Below are 21,512 nucleotides of genomic sequence, written 5' to 3' on the forward strand. Positions count from 1 at the left end.
ACAGGTTGTCATATTGTTATGCCTGATCGATGGGTAATCTCCTTGCGTTTTAAGATGTGACATTTCTTGGGAAAAGATTAAAGAAATATTCATTAGTACTGTAGTAAGAGTTTAGAAATCAAATCAATTAAAAAACGGTGCGTGTTGCTTTAAACAGCGGGGCAAACGTTTCCATTATTTCCGGGTCATGCTACATTTAACAAATGTTGGTAAAATGAATACAAAATGAACGACAACAGCAATTCCTGTTTGGGAATTTCTCCCACTACAGTTCTCCACATCTTCCCTGTGACAAATTCCTAATGTTGCCCACTTGGTAATACAAGGTGCCGAATGGCGTGAACAGTTTTCTCTACCGACGTGTGCGTTCCCAATCGGATGTTCGTATTTACGATTTAAATTATACGCCTTGAACGCTCCGCGGACGTCAACACTCGTAGCTGAAGATCTACTGTCGTTAGCTCAGTCGAATGTAGCCCACGGGAACCTGTGGGAGATTGCACACGTACCTTCCCCCAAATTCTCTTTAAAATACCAGTATGGGAAAACGTTATGTTGTTTTTATTTGAGAGCTAACGCAAGTCACTGAGTTTGCGGGCAGATGCACTGGGCTGTCAAGAGATGGAGCCATTGTTAGCTAAGTTATCATTGCTAACGTTAGCTAGCTTTGGTGTGACAGCGTAGTTTTCTTTAAACTAATGTGAACCATGTTACTTAACTAGCTATATGTTCTGCCTTTAAATAATAGATAAAACTGGGCATCTGGTAGCTGACGTGCTAAAACAGTTTCCTTGGTTTAAACGATTAAATTAAATTTGATGTTAGCCTGTTTTTACATCAAAACATACCCAGGGACTTTACAGCGCCCTCTCCCCCCACAGGATGGCTTCGTTCGGCTGGAAGAGGAAAGTTGGTGAAAAGGTGTCAAAGTCCGTGGTGCAGCAGTTCGAAGCCGAGGCGGAGAAGGCTGACAAAGAGGAAGGCTGTCGGGATGACGACGATGATGGTGAGGTGGACTGGCTGCATGCGATCAAACGGCGGCGGGAGATCCTGCTGGAGGACTGTGCGGCGAAAAGCAAGAGGCTGAAGGAGGAGGGTGCGCTGCTGGCAGAGCAAGGCAGGTGAGGGACAGTGTTCAGAGCACACATCCGTTATCAGCTTCATTGTTAGATTACTTGTAGAGGCCCATATGCTGTTCTGCATGGGACTGATTGTTGTTCTGTCGGTGGTGGGATTAGAGTTTTTGCTGAATATTGAATTAGGGTTGCTAATGAATATTTGCTCAGCCGTAGCTACAATTTAAAAACAGCTGGACAAGAAAGATTTTATGCACGTTACTATTTCCTTGAAGGGTACTTTCTTTACTCAGGGCCAGGCTGATTGCAGACTCATTGGTTCCCTGCTACTGGATCCTTTAATAATAGAAGAGGCATCACGTGACATTTGATAAATGGTTTTTAGACATACTCTATGAAATTCACTACCATATTCTGAAACCATCAATTGTAATAACTTTTTCTTCTGTCCTTCTACTTCCACCTTTCACTTATGACATGTAATACAATAATACAGTGCATCTGCTATCAGAAATCCTCCAGAGGAGGGCAGCATTTTACAGAGGACCCAGACTCGTCTTACAGTTTTAAACTTAATACTGACTTTACTATTGATAAAAACTATACAATCCACATCTCTGTTGATTGATGGGTTTTTTTTTTTTGCTTTTTTTTGGGGAAAGCACAGATTTTTGCAGTCTAGGTTTTAAGGAGTATAGATTTTCATTTTAAAAGCTTCTTCTGAGTATGAGCTCAGATTATGGAATAAAAATAATAATAACATGATTTTTGCTTTGGTCAAGAGAACAGCTGCTTAACAGCAGCCTAACTCTAACATTGTTTTGTAAAATAAATAAAAGAACACGGCACAATTTATTAAAAGCTTTTCAAACAAAGTGATATATAGACATGTTTAAAGTGTAGCATACAACAGTCTGCTCCTACAATCCATTCCAGGACCTCCTGTGCTCTCTTGTGGAGAGTTTATGTTATTCTGAATTATGATAACCATCGTTATTATTTGGAGCAGCAGTTCTCTGCTTTTCAGTATGAGGAAGACATCCAGCACTTTGTTGAACATCACATTGTGTGACACGGCATAAAAATCCTTTAGTAGCTCGTGTGTCAATAAACAGACAAAGACAAAAGAAAGCAAAATTTGCCTGTTTGAGGACCTTGTTTATTTACTTTCTGATCTAGAAGATGCAATTTTCTTCTGATTATTGAATACCTGTAATTGTGAAGAAAGAGGATTTTGCCTAAAGAAAAACATGTTTTCAAAATATGGTTCCTTCTGACTACATGTCGAAGTCTCCTTGAGCAACTTGTAAGTGACTTTGGATAAAAACGTCTTCTAAAAGACTAATTATAATTGTACCCATGTATTGTTTCTTTCTTTGGGAAAGCGGCATGTGAAGTAGACAATGTCCTGATCCCCATCTCTCTTCTGCACAAAAAAAATGGTCAAATTTCTCAATTTGTTTTATATTTGTTCTCTTTTTCTTCAAAATAACAAATGACTGCTCTTAGAATATGCAAATGGTTGGGCGCTTCTATTTTTTTTCTCTCCAGGTTGCTCTAACAGCAAATTTGTCATTTTTAGTTCTATGGCTTCATGTGGCCTATTACCTATTGCCTAATTTCCTTAAATTATTTCTCCTTTGCTTCATCTCTGAGTTGCAAAGTTCCATTTCCTTATTCCTCTCTCTTACTGTAAAAAACCTATGGTGTATGTTTGGTTTTTTATTCTTCATTAATCCGGCTGTAATCCAAATAATTATTGTAAATAATAGCTGTTAATGGTCTTATTGTGTAATTTAGATGCCTTTTGAATCTAGCTTGTTGGAGATGTATGTGTGACTCTGTAAGATTATAAAAGACTTGACATGATAGGCATTGTCACATCCGCAGTTTAATTTACCTCATAATGTTTCCACGCCTTTGTCTTAATCAGGAAATGATTTTTGAGTCAATATTGACTTGAGGTGGAGAATTTTGGAATGAGCATTTCCACATTCATGTGTCTGTGCCGTGTTAGAAAGTAAAAAAACAAAAACAAAACCAAACCAAAGACTTGTAAACCCTTGTAAGTAAATGTATGTAAAACACACCAGTAGACTTACATTGGCCTTAGCTGCTTGAAGTGAGACTGCAGCAACAATGTGATTTCTGCCCAATTTTAGGCAAATTCTTTCTGCTTGCTAAAGGAGCTTATCGCCCACATCTTTGCCTTGCTATCAAAGATAAGACACTGACAACATTTCAGACTTTTCTTTGAAGAGTTTGATTTATGGGCTGTCAGTTGACCTCATTGGTCCTGTGTGTGTTTACTAAAAGTGCTGCAGCTTTTGTAAATTAAGCACTGCCGTTCTGTCAGACAGGTGTGAAGTATGTTTGTGGCGTTTAGTTTTGTTTTTTCAAAAGCGTGCATGAAAATAAAAAAGTAGTAAATATTAACTGAAGTATTGCTTAACTTGTGACCCATGTTTCATAAAAGTCTCAGCTTTTAGAGAAGTTGTATGCAAGAATGGAAAGACATGTTAGGGGCAGCTTTTCAATAATACTGTGACTTCTTTATTCCAAGCAACCACAAAGTACCCTGTATGTTACAATCGGAGCCATGGTGCCCTACTACATGTTTGATTAAATAACATACAGTGTATTAAATCTCAGGAAAATCTCATTATCATTGCTCTCTGTCATAGTTTCTGAGTCAGTCATTAGCAATGCATAGAATTAAACATCAGTACAAACATGTGTTAAACATAGTATAGCGCAACATGTCCGTGTGAGGCATTGATCGATTTGGATAGCTGTGCCTAACACTGAACAGCTTTCCCGGTGCAGTAGCCAGCTTATGGTTTCTCATTGTGTGATCCTTCAGTCCCTCGCTTTTCTCAGGTGGGTTGATTCATTGATTCAGATACAATGTGTGTTTTCTTTAGGCACTGGGAAGCCATTAAGAAGTGGGATGAGGCCATTCAGCTGACTCCAGACAATCCACTGCTGTATGAGATGAAGTCTCAGGTATTATACTGCATATTCGTGTCTACTCATTTTCTCTCCACACTTATAATATTTACTGTTCTTGACCTTTAAATATAGGGTCACATAGCTTATAAAATTGCTGGACTCATGATGGATAGGTAAAAAAGCATCAAATTTGATTATTTCATACATTCTTTGTCCTTGCCTCCATTGTCCATAATGCTATGTGACCGCTAACAGCTGGATCAGAGATTTGGGTGTGTTGTTCTATGTGGCCTTTTTTGTTTTTATTTTTTATATGTTCATATCCAGCTCTGTTCACCAAGACCTGTAAACGTACTGTTTAGTGGCATATTGGCTGAGTTTCCCTTTAAAACCAAAATCACGTTTCCATATAAATACTGAAATTGTTTTTAATGGCTTTGAATATTCTTCTTCTCCAAACTGATTCTAAATATATCCTTACTTGACGGGATTTACTCACTTTCTTTGAAGCTGGTTTACGAAGGATTGTCTTGATGGCCAGTATGGACAGGTAGAGTTATTACAGTTACCACAGTGTCAATAATAGGCATGTGAGTGCTGTATTAAGAAAGACCTGAATAAAGTTGTCATATCCTTTAAACAGATCATCTAGTTAAATTGACTTTAGTGAACTATTACTTTAAAGTGTGTTTCTGCTATTGTACATCTGGTGTAGCATAGCTAGCAGGGGTTTTCTGTGTAGGATATACCAAAGCAATCATAGCCAGCAAACAGTAAATGAGTCACTTGCAGCAACTTGTTTTGCAAGTTGGTATTACAAGATCAGTGAAAAGACATTCAATTGATGCCATTTTTGAGTTTGGGAATGCTTCTGACCAGAGCATTGTATTTATGCTGATGTGTGTGTGCCTGTGGTTTTTTATCAGCCAGCACGGTCACTTTGGTATGCTTTTAAGTCAGAGAAGTGATATCGGCATGGTGATGACACTGCTGAATATCTGCAGTATGTTTCCAACACGTTGTATGTAAGTCGTTCCCTTTTTCTTTTCACTTTAACTTCATCTTCATGTGGGTTCTTTTTTTTTTCTGGTATTCTTATGTGATCCCTCAGCTGCCATTTCATTTAGAGCTACAACACACCAAGCCAAGGGTCAGCTGTTAGCTCAGGCGGTTTGTCAGTGTCCGTCTCTGTAGTTTCTGCCGTTTGTCAGATACTGTCAGCACTAGTCGGACTCCTCTTGGCAGCTTAAGATGATTCAGTGTGTTGCATTTGCTTAAAAAACCTTCCGTGAGGAGCGAGACTGGTATAAAAATGGTAAGCAAACAGCTCTTTGTTTACACTTTGTATAACTGCAGTCCCAGGTCTTCCACTTTGTCTTCCTCTAACTCTAGTGCAGAACACGCATGCTATACACCCATCAGCTGTCATCTTTGTGGTGTGCTCCCGTGTTCCACAAAAGGGACAGGAGCCAACGTAGGGGTTGGCCTTTATTGCTGCTAGTTCTTTGAAGCTGGCTTGGTGCTTCACAGCCCTAACATAAACCTCTCCTCTGTAAGCTGCAGGATGTAGTCAAACAGAGCTCTCTCCATTATTTCTTATTCTTTTTACTACAACTAACACAATAAAATCTATTCTTCTAGCCGTAGCCATTTACATCAAATGGAGTATTGTATGCCTAATATGATATTATCCATTACAAGATATTTGAGAAGAAAATCATTAAAGGACCAGGCCTGGAGAACAGCATAAATAACAATAGGGATTTTTGCCCCATACCATGAGTGAATTATGGTATGCCATAAGCACAGACATCTGTTTTTTGCGATGATTTAGCTCAAATGTGTGTAACTACAAATTTCTGGCACATCTTACCTACGTCTATTATTAGTAATATTTTTCGCAGTCATTAGCAGGATGTCATTATATCCCCATTACTGGCCGCGATGAGGAGCATGGTTATACTGATTCTGGTCACTCACTTCCCCTCATTGCATTTCTTCCTGTTTAACTCAATCGGCTTGCCTAATATGTGCAGTCTCCTGTCTGTCTGTGTGTCTGTTGCAGCATCTTGAGTATGCTCCCTTTGTAAAACTCACTACTTCACCCTGGCTGAGTAAAGGATTTCAGGGTAAACAGGGTAAACATGCAGATAGTGAGAAGTGGCTGTTTTGGTCATTAGAAGTGTAGATTGTGTGGTAAAGTCTTGAGGGTAATTGGGTCTGGGGCTTAACTGGGCTTTTCCAAATAACAATTCCTGCATATTTTTTTGTGAAATCTCCCTTCAGGATGAACCAAAGGTAGAACAACTGTTTAGCACCAGTTTTTCATTTTATCATGCAGAGATGCTTCTCTTGCATCTTAAGTTTTGGTTGAAGTGTGAAAATGCTCCTTGCTCTCTGTGGTTTATTTGCTCAAACGTGACGAGTGTATGCATCAGTCAGACGATGCTGTGATGTCAACAGGCATATTAGAAAAAAAACATACAAATGTTTTGTATATAAAGTTCTGAATGACATGGAAGCAATAGTGTTTCAGGGACTTTACAATCCGAATCACCTGCAATCTCATGAAGAAAACTAAAATGCACTGAACAAAAACGTTGCAGCACGACCAGTAGTTTGTGAACCCTTTGAAAAAAGCTTTTTTTTTAAACAGATTGTTATGCAGATATAATATTGCAGCTATTTCCTACAAAACATAACAATTAAAAAAATATTCCTGTAAAGCTGCCTGCATTTATTGGCTTAGTATGAATAAATGAGAATTTGAAAGACACTGACACAAGAGGTTAATGTGTTTAGTGCAGCGCTGTTAAATGTGAGCATAGATTAGTAAATTAAAGTGAGTAATCTTGTGACTGTGACTGAGCTTTTTTCTGCCCTGTACAATATCAGGGATGTTAATACAAATGGAAACATCATGGGACAATTAATTCAATGAAAACTAATTTTCAATAAGATACAAAGATTATTCTGCTGAAATTGTTTAGTTTCCATAACGGATTACTATCAAATTTATCAGCTCTCCACTCCACACACAGAACTAAAACTCAAATTTACTGAGAAATGTTAACATCCTAAAACATGATCGCTATGCACTGGCCACTGAGGTCATTTAATACTTTTGTAAATATTGATTGTTCAATGCTCAAAATGAACTGAGAGATTTACAGTTTGCTTGCTCTTTCCAGGTACTGACCATTCTGCAGGAACTGTTCCCAGCTGTGAAAGCAGCAGAAATGGCAGTGAAGTTCCATCCAGTGTGGTGGGAAGGCTGGCAGACTCTGGGCAGGGCCCAACTCAACCTGGGAGAAGTGGATCTGGTAATTATGGCTAACCATACACCCCATATGACAATAAAGTAGAACACGGCACGCTCACAAAACACAGGGCCGTACCTGATGGAGGGAGTAGTAGCTAGAGCAGATGAGATTGGGAGAAACAATAAAGCCTGACGAAAAACCAAATGAAATAGCATTGTGTACTGGGGACGTGTCCATATTTCAGGTTGGTTTTCCCACTGACAGCTGCAGCCGCTGCAGAACCCCTTTGACCAATAACAGGATAAATGGTTTAGATAATGGATGTATGCAGTAATTTCAGATATTAGGATGGCGAAGGCAATGCTCACTGCAGTGACGTAAATCCAATCTTTTGTTTGGTTCTCGTGAACCATTGAGCTAGAGCTGTTTTGGTAGCTGCCCATATGTTGCTGTCTTACATTTTGAAGAGCCGTTAAGGCTTATTTCTGTTTGCCACTTGTTGCAAACTCTCTGGCTCTGAGATAAAGTGGCACTTTTACAGCACACCCTGCTGCCTGGGGCTTGGATGATTGCTTAAATTGCCTTATAACACGTTGGTACCTGTGGGTGTAGCAAACCTGTGGATCAGAGTTACACTGTTCACCCATTTAGAGCCATGCAAACAATGCAAATGTGTGTCGCTCCTACATGTCCTAGAGCGAGAGACCTGTCCTACGGCACCAAAAGCAACAATAGGAAGTGCTGAAAGTTACGTGAGCTTAAACTAAACCAAATATAGACACACCTCTTTCTATAAAGAAGCCACTGACAAGGAATAGGGGAAAAAAACGCAGATCTATTTTTAGCGAAACTTGTTCTGTCGAGTTTAAAGGTTATGTATGCATCGACATGTTTGAGTAGTGCTTGTTTGTGCAAAGTGCAGTGATTCCCCATTTCTGCTCTCAAGAGTATCTTTTGTTGTTTTATTTCCTCTTTATCACTCGAGGAAAATGGAAACTACCCAATTAAAACAAACCATAGCTTCTGGTTGGTTTATTTTTTTGTTTGTTTTTTTTTTTGGCCACTTCTTGTAACATTTTAAAAAATGTTGGAAACTGGCATTGGCTACATTGCAGCATGACAGTTCTGACACCATTTATCTTCTTGATATTATTTTTAAGTTCATTTCCCAGCAAAGCTGGTTAGTCTGCCTGCAGTGGCCTTTGTCTGTTGAAGGATTCATTTCAAAAGAAACACTTGTTGAGTCTTTAGTCTTTTCAAGATGGAACTTGATATGTTGTTTCAGGCACAGATAGTTTTAATTCAGCAAACACGTTTCATGTTTTTGAAGAAATTGCTTTAACACCAAGGTAGGATGTAAGCGTTTACTGTGGTCATTAAATGCTTGGTTTGATACATCGGTGACACATCCACAGCATCACTTTAACCGCTGGTTGCAAAGTCAATCTATAGCAGCATAAATTGTAATGCATCTATAATTTAAAGATTTTATAATAATTAATATCCAGTACATCACTATATCTTCCAATGGACCAATTGACATTGACCAATCAAAACATTACAGATGTAAGAAGCAGGAAAGCAGTGTTGTACAGAGTAGTACTCAAAATCTTTACTTCAGTAAATATACCGAGATGATGATTTGTGAGATGATGACTGTGGTATGACAGGAAAATAAATCTGCTTTATAAATTTGGAATTGTTTTCTATTAATGATATATTGGGGATTTTTATCCTTTGTGGCTCAAACTGTTAAATTAAAAACCACCTGAGAAGGTTATAAAATGGAAATGCACTCTTGGAAAATACTTGGTATGGTAGCATGGTACCTAAAGTTACAGTATACATTTTTCGTGATGAGCTCATAGCAATCTAAAGATATTTGAACCAAAGGTAGCACAACTGTTTAGCACCAGTTTTTCATTTTATCATGCAGAGATGCTTCTCTTGCATCTTAAGTTTTGGTTGAAGTGTGAAAATGCTCCTTGCTCTCTGTGGTTTATTTGCTCAAACGTGACGAGTGTATGCATCAGTCAGACGATGCTGTGATGTCAACAGGCATATTAGAAAAAAAACATACAAATGTTTTGTATATAAAGTTCTGAATGACATGGAAGCAATAGAGTGTTTCAGGGACTTTACAATCCGAATCACCTGCAATCTCATGAAGAAAACTAAAATGCACTGAACAAAAACGTTGCAGCACGACCAGTAGTTTGTGAACCCTTTGAAAACAGCTTTTTTTTTTTTAAACAGATTGTTATGCAGATATAATATTGCAGCTGTTTCCTACAAAACATAACAATTAAAAATTATTCCTGTAAAGCTGCCTGCATTTATTGGTTTAGTATGAATAAATGAGAATTTGAAAGACACTGACACAAGAGGTTAATGTGAGATGCTGTTGAGACTTATGAGCTCATGCTTTCCTAATGGCAGTCTAAAGATATTTGTTTCTAATGATGAATCTATTGACCAATCGGTTAATCTAATTTATTTGTGGTTCATTAAAGTTTCAATTAATTCCCAATTTAATTCTGCAGCCCGTTTTTTTAGCCAGTTCAAGAGAATGATGATCCACGATCAGTTAACCAGAAGACTATTTTCCCTTGCTCTACAGCATCTGTGGGCTACGTATTTGTCACTTAAAATGTCAAACAGCAGCTCACGTCATTTTCGCTAAGTCTACAACCATTGGTCACTGTTGTGTATAGGAATGGGTGAACTGAAACCCAGCAGTTGCACAACAGTAGTCTTTTTTTGAATGCCCACCCAAATGACTTCTTACATAGATGCAACTGCAGTTCAGAACAAATGTAGAAGTAAAAGTAAAGGAGTGAAAAAGTGCAAACACAGTTACTGTGAGATTTAATAGCAAGAAACAGCCTGAATATGGTCAAAAACATTAGAGCCACCTCATAATTTAATGCATTCCATTCCGACTTTACCGCCCACTGTGACCTGAATAATAAACACATAGTAGAAATATCACCTTTCTGACGGTTTCAGGTTAAATTAAAGGCAGAGTTCTACTTCTGTCTCGTTACATGTAAACATCAGTGCAGACCTATGCAGACAAGGGAATTATGGGTAATCGTAGGCAGAGGCTCGCAGTGGCTCCCATGCGCACACTTCCCAAATCTCAACACCGTGTTGCATGGAGCCGTGTGTCAAACAAGCTGAATAAATACTGTCGGAGCCAGAAAGAGGAAGAAAGGGAGAACTAGAAGAAGAAGAAACAGTTACAGTTCACTACAGTTCACTACTTATTCAGTAACAAGTACATAACCTTGTAGTTCTATCAAATACATCACATCCTTATCTGAGCAATGGATGCAGAAAACAAGGTAACTCCAGAGGCTTCAGATACTTTCTCTTGTCCTTGTGTACTTTTGTGAAAGGCAGCTGGAAAAAGTTCATTATCCATTTTATCACTGAAATCAACGTTTACCTTTACAGACGTTGAGTATTGTGCATTTAACATGGGAACGTGCAGTTAATTTCCATTTCCAAATGTGATACTGCCCCTTATGGACACATACATCTGTCGTGCAAGCATAAAAGAAACACGTGTGCGAACGTATTCAAAAATAAACCACGCATGTACGCGTTCGTTCGTAACCCAGAAACATAATTCCGCCTTAAGAAGTTTTAACCTTGTAAAGGTAGAATTCATGGCGGAGCTGCTTTATTGGATTGAATCTTATTGTAAGTGAGTATGTGTAGCTATGGCAGGATTTGCATTAAGCCTTTGCATCAACTATAGTTTCCCCCTAAAGCCCATATCTGTACTGTCCCTACAGGCAGTGAGGTCTTTCCAGGTCGCGATCCACCTCTGCCCATCAGAGCGCACCCTGTGGCAGGAAGACCTGGACTGGGCATGGAGGTTACAGAGGCAGCAGTCGGCAACAAAGCAGAAGCTTCAACAAGAGGAAGAGACTAGAAAGCAGATCCTCAATGCCCCTGAGCTGGAACAGGACTATGATTTTGAGTCTGATGAGGTGCTGGCCGCCTGTGTGGCTGTTGCTGAGCGGCAGACGCATTATGAGGAGCTGAAGAAGACCTCTGTGATCATAGATGCTGAGGGGAATATGAAGACTGTACTCACTGGGGAACAGGGATCAGAGGAAACTGCAACGCCATCAAACGAACATTTCATCAAAGCAAGAGGACTTTAAACTGGTCTGCAGTGTCCATTTGGAACAAATGGTAAATGCTGTGTGTGTCTCACGTGGACATTTATTTTATCTGTTTCATAGAACAGCACAATAACAGTTTAGGCTAACAGCTAATGTTGTTGGTGATTACATTAGAATCTAAATTCTCCCACTGTAAATGGAGACATCCACAGTCCATGAAACTTAGTTTGTATGAGAACATTTGGGATTATTTTTAAAATGTACAACATTTGCATAAAATGAACACAAATAAACCCCACAACAGTTACAGTTCAGAGGAAGCAAGGAAAAACTGCTAATACTTTAATGAAGAGACGGACATTTGTGTTAAAGATTTTTGCATCTAATAAATTTGATGATTTCTGATTATAATTTTTTACAAATGCATAAATCCAAAATCAAGACAGTTTCTCACAAACTAGCTTCCTGTTGTCGCTACAAAATGTAAGAAAATTTTAAATTAAGTCCCTTATCAAGGAAAATACACCAATGTTGGTGAATGTTGGTTAACAGTGAGAAAGAACATGTATGTTAAACAAACAAATAAAGTGTGTGTGGTAGTTCTGCCTCCCCTGCAGTCTTTGCTTGTACTAATACTGTATTTCATATGTACATTTGTTACAAGGTAGTTTTTACATAATTTAAGGATACTTAACAAAATCGAAGCCCAGAATCCAATAACTTTCTGGGTTTAGCAGGTAAAAGCTACTGTGGACTGAAACAAAATGAACAACACGGTTTAGCTGTAGAAGCCGGGAACATAAGTGACACAAAATGGAAAACCACAAGCTACATTTCCATTCTAATGGTTTTACAGTGTGGTGCTTCCAGTGAAATTGTCCAGTGATTGAAAAATAACATTGCAAACACTTTATTGTAATCCTTTGCTCAGTTTGGAAATGTTTGTATTGAAATAATAATTGGACTATTTTTGAAAAGGTTGGATTCTGATTGCACCTTTCGCACTACATTTCTGTACATGGAAGGAACTTTTTTTGTTTCAGGCTTTTGCATATTTCAGAATTGTTGTAGTGAACTAATGTAAAACACTGGGTGTTTAGTGTCCTAAAGACAAAACCATCAGTTTAGTGTTAAGCACATCGTGCTCCTCCGCTTTGTAGGGCAGTGTAAATATAGGATTAATTGAGTTTCTATAAAAGTGCCACTGGAAGTCCCAAGACAATGCAGCTCCTTTATGAATAACTCTAGAAACTGGATGTGAACAACCTGACAATAATGTCCCAGGAGCAGAAGACGTGTAAATGCAAAGCATTAACCAGTAAACAACGTGCTACTCTGAGACAAAGAGGACAAATCTCTACAAATTGATCTAAGTTAAATACAAATATATGAAACAAAAAAAACAAAACAAAACAAAAAAAAAACGATTACATAAGTAGTCACACCCTTGTCGGCGACACACCCAAATTATCATTGGCGCAGCTGTTGTTTTTAAATGTTGCATAATCAGCGCGTGTCTAGGGATTATTATTTTTTTTATTATTTAGGTTAAATACACATGGATCCTGCTGGTATGTTGATTTATTGACCAACAGTGTACTCCGTGTATTGAAAGATCAAATAAATTCTGAACATTAACAGATATTCAATTTGTTAATAAGTTACTGTTTAACTTTTGCAATGATTGTGAAATTTGCTTCCACAGGTTAAATTCACCTTGTTGATCCTCTGACTTTTTAGTTTGTCAGGTTCTGTAATCCATGACTAAATACCAACAAATACCATGTTAGCAAGCTGATGTTAGCATTTAACTAAAACCACAATAAACTGCTTCCTAGTTTCAATGTGCCTTGAAGTATTATGACTTAGCTAAATCCTAACATCAGCATGATAACGTTACATTGACGTTACATTGCTGCAGCGTGGTTGTGTGATGCGTTCCAGTGTTCCAGGATTTTCAAATTTCCAACTCTAACGTGATGTATATGCAGCAATAGCATTTGTTATGGGTGCACTGCTTCATCATTTAAACATACTACGTACTTCTTGGACATCATTTTACAGTAATTGCATTTCACCATATTCAGTGTGAGAAATGTTGTATTTTGTGGAAACTTGAATAGGATTTACAAAGGTAGTATTGAATGATGGTTGGCCGTACAGTGTAAAAATACATTTTATAACACATGTAATTGAAGAGCACATTGAACCTTCTATAGAGAGCAGTGTATAATGATTTTGGTGTATGTAAGATTTGAAACGCACCAGTATCGGGTGGCAGGTATAGACAATGTGGTGGTAAAGTATGAAGTTTAGTGAGCCTGAATATAGGATGTTACAGTTGTTTACGAGTATAGTTTTTCATGTTGTAAAGCTGAAAAGTTATTATCTGGTCCTAAACAACATAACCCTAATAAGATTGACCCAAATATTGTATTCTTGCCTGACTCTACCCAAACTGCTTTTCCCTTTGTTCCCTTGCCCACTGTCCTTCCCCATCTTAAACACTTGCCGTCACCGGCTCCTTGTGGCAGGAGGTTAAACGTTTAAAACCTTCATGTATACTGTGCTGTATTATTGGTGTTAAGTGATGGTCTGAGGAAAGTGGAGTTCCCGTGATCGTTTTTGCCTTTTCCCCTCTGTTAAAATCACTTTTGTCAATCACAGTTTCCTCCTCCTCCCTAGTCTCTTACAGCTTTAACAGATTTTCTGGCTTAAGGTCAGCGCTCTTTAACAGCTCATTGTTCTCAGAGGAAGACTGTATTGCTCTAGGAAGCCTCTAAACACCGGCCACATTGAACGTGGAAAAAAAAAAAAAAACATCTCCCTGCAGGTGACCAGTGCCATAGCATCTGATCTGGATAATGGTTAGAAATGTGTTTTAGCAATCAGTGCTACCGTAGAAAAAGATTGGAGGAGATAAAAAAAAAAAAAGACCTGTATTTTCTTGGCAGATGAATAGTGCTGACGGTGACATGCTGGCAAAAGAAAATGTTATTGTAGAGCGTTGGAATTCCAGTAAGGATCTGTTTGAGCAATCTCTGAATCTATGCTTCTGCAGAAATTCACAATACACCAAACCAAAACACAATTACGTGGGGAATTAAATGCCGTTTTAGTTCCCAGCCTTGCAGCGTTTTAATCAATAAAGCGGGGAGCTGTCATCCATTAATCACGAGCGATCAGTATTAATTCAGTTTCCATCTCTGAAGCCGTTTAACGAATTTCCAATATTGTTTTTATTTTTTTTACAGCATTAATTCAGTGAGGTGGCGGTTAGTTGAGTCGTTGTTGGGCCACAACTAAGAATTATTTCTATTGCCAAATTATTCTTAATTAAGTGATTTACAATTTTGCCTGTTCACCTTCAGAGAGTAGTGACAAATGTCCATCACCGCCGTCTTCAAACAGTTGTTCAAGCAACAGTCCAAAATTCCGGTCAGTTTAAGGAGCTGAAATATTTTTCATTACACTGGCAGATGCCTGGTAGATCTTCGTTTTGCCTGGTTGATCCTAATTTGCAGGACACAGTGCTTTTGACCTTACAGCAGATATGTAGCAGAATATTATCGCTAGTTACAGAGTTATGCTTATACAGCATCGCCATACTGTAAATTATTAGCAGTTTGTTTGAAAAACCGAGATGCAAACTCATTTGTTCGGACATTTAACTTTTATTTTCAGTTTATGTATTTGTTCACGAAGAGGTCGACATTTAGTGGTATTGTTAACACTGGCTGTTGCTCTTAAAAAGGCTTTGAAATATGAACACAGTTTGATAATTATCGATCTTTATAGCAACAATAGCAAAAATGCAATGTTAAACAAGGAGATCCATTTGAAGAAAATGCTAAACCCTGAACCTTGTCAGACAAATAAACTCACTGTTTTCAGTTTGTCTCCCCTTTAACTCCTGTATAACGTCTGATTAGACTAATGGCGTTGCCCATTACATATTGGGAATCGGCCTGGATGTAAGAGCTTATATATTTGGCCATTATTTATAAAGATTAACTGCGTTTTAATGTATCGGTTAAAAGTTGTTTAAACTTCTCCAAATGCATCTTTCCTAACATTTCAAATTCCAATTCTGTCATCTAGCTGGTTGTTTTTGGAAGCAATTTAACATAAAATTACCATTATTAATGAGCATCGGCTCCGATTAGCTAGATGTATAGTCAGAAGGTCACTGCTACCCGATCAGAATGGGGCATAATAAATAATGGTAATTGTCTTTGACTCTGAATTTCCAGAATTATTTAAAAACTTTTTTTTTCTCCTTATTGTTTTCCCTGATACAAGCCCTTTTAATCCAAATACTGAGTGAATGGGCCAAAAGCAGTTATTGAACAATTTTATATAAACACATTTAATTAGGAGGCCACTTAACAACAACACATTTAAAATGGCTCCAAGCTATCTGGACCTTCTCACAGAGAAGACAATAACATACAAGTTCATACTCAGAATAAATTAACATCCTGGAACACTGTTCACATTTTAACATTGAGTCTTTACAGTCACTGTGCAGATTGTCCAAATGCAGCAAAACAACACAGTAACTTGCATTGGTTTTAGAATTCAGAATGTGCAAAAAAGGAGCTCCTCCTTAATCTCTTGTTGTCTGGTTTTGCTTATGTAGAGCTTTATATTGTGCTGAAGTGTATGTAATGATATGAAGTTTGTGGTTGGGTTCTGACTGAGGAGTAATACACTGATAGATGTAGGTTGTTTTTAGTTGAATAACACATCTGTCAATCATTTAATTAGCAGTCCACTAGATATCGATGATATGGATGATTATTCAGTCTTCAGAAGCTTTATATTTAATTATCACATTTTTGCAGTGCTTTCATTAGTTCCTGTCTTCTGTACTGAGACAGTCCTGTAAGAGCGATAAATGCTGGATGGGATCATGCTGACTCTTAGATGCATTTCTCCTGCATGTTGGCACTCTCATCCGTGAAGATCACATTGAAAGTCTGGTCCTTGAGACACATTGGAGGGTCTTTCAGTGGCCTGCTGGGCGCTGTGTCCTCTAAAGAGCTGTCTGAAAGCCCCCTCTGATGCTCCTCGACCTCCTGGGGCCCCTGTAACGTCTGTGCAGGTGGGGAACTGGAGCCACCCTGTGCGGCTGCTTGAAATGAACCCAGCCTCCCACTGTTTCTCTCTGATGGGTACAGGAAGGTCTGCGAGCTGCTCACCATTTCCCGCAGCTCATGAAACACCAGTGATGGGGGATCCTGAGAAACGATGGAGGAGCAGAGGTGGCCATCGGCACAACGGAACTGCCCGCCACCCCTTCGTCCCCGCCCGCCCATTTTGCAAAACAAACATTTGATTTTCTCCATTAGCTTGAGGACCACTGTCTTTCTGAGCAAGATATAGATCCAAGGGTCTAAGATGGGGTTGATAGAGGCCATGCGGATGGCCAGGAGGTCTTTATTCAACCCTAGAGGCTCTTCTCTCTGGTTTCGGTACAGCTGGTTGACAAAGATCCTCAACTGAAGACATGAAAGACAAAACAGCCAAATGAGTCACTTAAAGCAAAAAATAAAAAATAAAAATTCAAGACCCACTTTTCTCTGTCCCACTCTCCCCCCCCCCCCCCTGCTCCTGCTCCATGCTCCACCATTTCAAATAGTCATTGTTAGAAAAGTACAACCAGTAGGAATGCTCCTCCACTTATAATAAAGCAGAAATAATTGAAACTGCGTGACTGGTTGGAAGACAGACTCACTCTTGTTAAAAAGCATTTAAAAGCCAATATCTCTGCACTGCTGCCTGGACTGTTGACTGAATCGGAGTCACAGGAGGCGCTGACAGCACCGGAGCATATTTCTACTAATATATGTTAACAGTTACACACTGATCATACAAACGTTGTTTTGGTTATCAAGTGAAAATCGGTGGATTTGGAACAATCTTTAAAGCAGTTTGAGTTCGTGAAATAATTGTTTATCTGAATTATTTCTATGTGGTTGGCACGAACTGTTAAACAGGCGCTGTGCTCAATGTCACTTCTCTAAGAAGCAGAGCAGTGCAGAGATGGCAAGAGCCCCGTCAAAACTGTCTCTAGGGATCCTTGGATACTGTCAGGTCAACTGAGTGTTTGCAAACCAACACCTGAAAGTTGACTAATTGGCTAAAGGCCACAGGGTTTCCTCAATATGCTCCCAGGCGTATTGAAACCACGAAGGCGACAGCTGAAACGATCGGGAGTGCGTCATCTGACCACAAATACCTAAACCTGGAACACAAAGTTCAGCTTGCATGTCATGGGGCATAGGTTCCATCGCTGCTAGTTGTTAATTTCCTTAATTAGGTAGGATGCTTATTTTTGGTATAATTTAGTCTCAACGATTGTCTCATTATTTGACATTTCAAGACTTGTTTTAATGCATTTTCCTTCTTACTTGTACAAAGACCTGTTGCGCACACAGCCCGTTCAAAATGTAACTGGTTCCGTTTTGCACAAGTACTCACCACTAAAGGTATGGAACAGATGAGAACCACTGCGGAGGTAGCAATGAGCAGGATCACCATCTGGATCTCTGCTCCAGCTAATCGTCCGAAACTCCGTCTGCGCCGGAGATCCGCGATGCGCCGCTGGTCTGTTCCCAGAGACGTGCGGCGGATGAACCGCTTGTGCATCAGGATCAGCGCCCCGCACACCATCACATTGCATATGACGGTGGCCAACACGATGGCGGAATTCACACCTGCGTACATCAAATTGAAGGTCATGAATTTTGTGTCGTTGTTGTGCCAGTCGATAAAACACCAGGTTCCGGGCGTCTGGAGCGTCACTTTTCCAAGCCCCAGGTTCGGCAGCGCGCAAAACACCAAGTTGGAAATGTAAATGAACACAAGAGCGAGCGCAGCGAGTTTTTGGTTGATGAATTTGTTGTAGAAGTACGCGTGGTTTATTGCCAAGTATCTTTCTACTGACATTGCAAACACAATGCTGAGCTGGACCAAGAAGAAGAAGAGCAGGATGAAACCCGAGTACTGGCACAGCGGCTCACCTCCCGGCCAGGAGCCCTTCACGTAGGTGGCGATGGTGACAGGGCTGGCCAGCATGGTCCCCAGGAGGTCTGTCACTGCCAGGCCACATATAAGGGTGTAAAAAGTTGTCTCCTTTTGTTCCCTTCGTGATACTCGCAGAACCACAATAGCGATGACATTCCCCACCACCCCGAAAATGAACATGATTGACGGGATGGTGGGCGGTTTAAAATGGCCCGTTGCTGCCGTGGTGTTCATTTCTGCAAGGACTTCTTTCACTGTCTCACACTTTTAGGTGAGGTTTCTCCTCTCACTCCCGAAGTAGTGACACTTTCAAGTAATGCGCACTCACTAGTGTCCCCAGTAGCCAAATCCATTGTCTCCAGATGCCCCTTTTACGCACCCATGTTAAATTCCATAGCCGTCGATTTCTTCACGTAAACACTCGGAACCCAGATGAGCAGGATAATACTCTGGTGTCTGCGGTTTGCAAACGATGCTTCGAGGCCGTGCGCTGCGCCTTACGATGTTACCACACTCTAAACTGACAGGGAAGTTTCTTCTTGGCCCACTTATGCCGACTCCTCCTCCACTTTTCTTGTAGCCAGTGAGCTGTTAGTAAGTAGGAGATCACTGCATTCAGGTTTCATGCAGGGAAAGTTTCAGTTCTTCTATCACAACTGAATTCACCCTTTCACTGAACTAAAGACCTGGACACGTGAGGTTATTACCTCCCTCATCGCCTTTAATGTCATTCTGCATAAGAAAATAGGAATAACCCCGTAAACGTAAACCCTGTAAAACGTAGGAGATAACAACTAATTAACCTCCAGGGGGAAGAAACACAAAAGCACATTTTGTTCCGCGTCTTGTACAGAGGTGCACTCTGAGTACACTGTTATCTGCTTCTTTACATCATATGTTCTGCATTTCAGGAGTAATTATTCTAATTGCTGTTGCACTAAACCTAATTAAGAGCTCTAATAGCTCGTATTATTTCTTACTTAATTGGTATTCTTACCAATTAAAATATGCCATGTGAAACATGGGAGAACATTTTAAAATATGACACATTTGTACTTTAGTCTCCAACTTTGTCCCAATCGCTTCTTTTCTTGAAACACATGATAAGCTTATCATGGTTTCAGTTTCAGATGATTTGTGTACAGGAAAACAGCATGCACATTTAATTCCACTTAGAATAAAACACGTGTTCGCGATGGGGTGAAGCCAGATTTGTCAGACTGCGGCTTTAAATGTATAGTGCTTTGATCTCACATACTGATGGCAGTGGCTGGATGCAAAGTGCTTACCTGAACCAGGAGCGACCTGGGCTCGGTGCCTGGCCCAAGGACACTCAGACAGCTAGCCAAGAAGGGCCGGGAATTGAACCACTGACCCTCTGGTCCATGGAGCACTGCCTTACAAACTGAGCTACAGCCAGCTTTAAAGACAGAGATAACTGGAAACAATGAGTGAGATGACAAAAATAATATTAATTAACACAGTTGACTGCTAAACAAAGTGTTGTAACACAGACAGTATAAATCTGAGATGGGTCATAGTTGTGTAATGTAAAAGGTACAGTATGTCTACTCAACTGCTGTACTGTAATATTTTGCGATTTAGTTTTCCCAATTACTTTACTACATTCATTTTAAAGATCTTGTAGAAATTACAGAAATGTTAGAGAAATGAGTAAAATACTTCAATTTTACTTCAAATGCTCATTCAAATTGTACTTGAATGTGAGTGAGTGGGTGAGTCTGAAGCACATTTTGAATCTTGAATGATATCGATAAAATATAAAAGTAAATGTACTTACACTGCACCCACAAAGAGCTCTGCTGTGTTTCATAAGCATATCTATATTGTTTGGAGACATTGACCTATAAGACACTCTTTTTATATTTGGTCATTTCTAAATTTCACTACTAGGTTATATTAACAACTGAGTAAAAGTACTTTAAATCATATTGTAAGTTCTTTTTTAATACAATGAGTGATATTAATGCAAATACTGTAGTGGCTGACTCAGCCAAAGTGTAGTAAAGGTCATTCATCCATCCAGAAGCTCTAAACCCTGACAGACTTGCTACAGTGACCAGGCCACCAGTCTATCCCAGGACTGGTACACAGAGTACTCACAATGACAAGGTCATCAGGCAAGTTAAAAATACCTCTGAATACACAGATAAAGGATAATTATATTCACTTCAACATTGTTAAAGTCACAGCTACAAAGAGAGGTCTACAGAGCACACGCTCTTTACACTGTCACTGTTTACATCCTAAATTTAGAAACCCTGCATACAAGAAGTGTTTCAAAATATAATTTGAATAAAATAGAATTACTCTTAAAATCGTGCGTAGATTATTTGAGTGTAGAGATGTTTTGGGAAGTATTCAGTTCCCTTCACGTTTTGGACATTTTAAAATAATTTGAATAAAACTTAAAAACTGTACAAAACCACCAGGTTACATTGGCTCCAAAGTCACAAATATCAACAAACACAATATAACTACAAGTAAGCAGATAACACAAAGTCGTGATCTTTGACGTCTTTATTGAATGAATTGACTTCTGGTGTCACTTTACTTCAAACCCCAGATCTCAACCCAATAGAGATGCTGTGGAATGACTTTGAGACCAGATGCCCTAAGAATACGGCTGAGCTGAAGCTTCTCTGTGAGAAATACTGGTCCACAATTCCTCCTGACCGTTATACAGGTCTAATCCACAGCTACAGGAAGCTCTTTCTTGAGGTAACTGCCGCCAAAGGTGGTTCAGTGAGTTATTGAAGGATTGCTGCCGTTACCTTTTCCACCTTTAAGACTTTGTATGTTTAATGGGTGTGTCCGATAAAGGCACGAACGATCATGTGTCACTGTGTTTTATCAGCTTAAAATCATTGTGTTTGTTGATTTAAATGACAGTTGAAGTTGTGTTAGTTACGGTGATGACAGATGTGATCCTCAGAAGATTGTAATGATAAAATGTTTATTGTTTTTTTCCCTTACAGAATATATTGCTACAAACGCAGCTCCTGTTACTCAGCGTCGAGGCAAACGAT

The 21,512-nt window shown here is 39.3% G+C and overlaps 2 protein-coding genes across 4 annotated transcripts; one reads left to right on the forward strand and one right to left on the reverse strand.

Annotated features, from left to right (window-relative positions):
- Positions 1–352: 352 nt before the first annotated feature.
- Positions 353–12,049, forward strand: ttc33 (tetratricopeptide repeat domain 33). 3 transcript variants are annotated; one of them, XM_067483466.1, is made up of 5 exons: positions 353–505; positions 882–1,121; positions 4,001–4,082; positions 7,220–7,351; positions 11,095–12,049. In XM_067483466.1, exons 2-5 carry the CDS (start codon positions 883–885, stop codon positions 11,467–11,469), a joined length of 828 nt encoding a protein of 275 aa, XP_067339567.1. In that variant the 5' UTR covers positions 353–505; position 882; the 3' UTR covers positions 11,470–12,049. The 3 variants fall into 3 exon arrangements, with proteins under 3 accessions (XP_067339567.1, XP_067339566.1, XP_067339565.1); XM_067483465.1 differs by having other exon boundaries at positions 396–537; XM_067483464.1 differs by having other exon boundaries at positions 419–632.
- A 3,720-nt stretch (positions 12,050–15,769) lies between these two features.
- On the reverse strand, positions 15,770–19,003 carry ptger4b (prostaglandin E receptor 4 (subtype EP4) b). Its single transcript, XM_067483463.1, has 2 exons — positions 17,917–19,003; positions 15,770–16,934 (listed from the first exon to the last, which is right to left on the reverse strand). The coding sequence occupies exons 1-2, from the start codon at positions 18,694–18,696 to the stop codon at positions 16,356–16,358; spliced, it is 1,359 nt and encodes a 452-aa protein (XP_067339564.1). The 5' UTR covers positions 18,697–19,003; the 3' UTR covers positions 15,770–16,355.
- Positions 19,004–21,512: the final 2,509 nt, after the last annotated feature.

This window comes from Channa argus, chromosome 18, assembly GCF_033026475.1.
Source record: "Channa argus isolate prfri chromosome 18, Channa argus male v1.0, whole genome shotgun sequence".
NCBI lineage: Eukaryota > Metazoa > Chordata > Actinopteri > Anabantiformes > Channidae > Channa > Channa argus.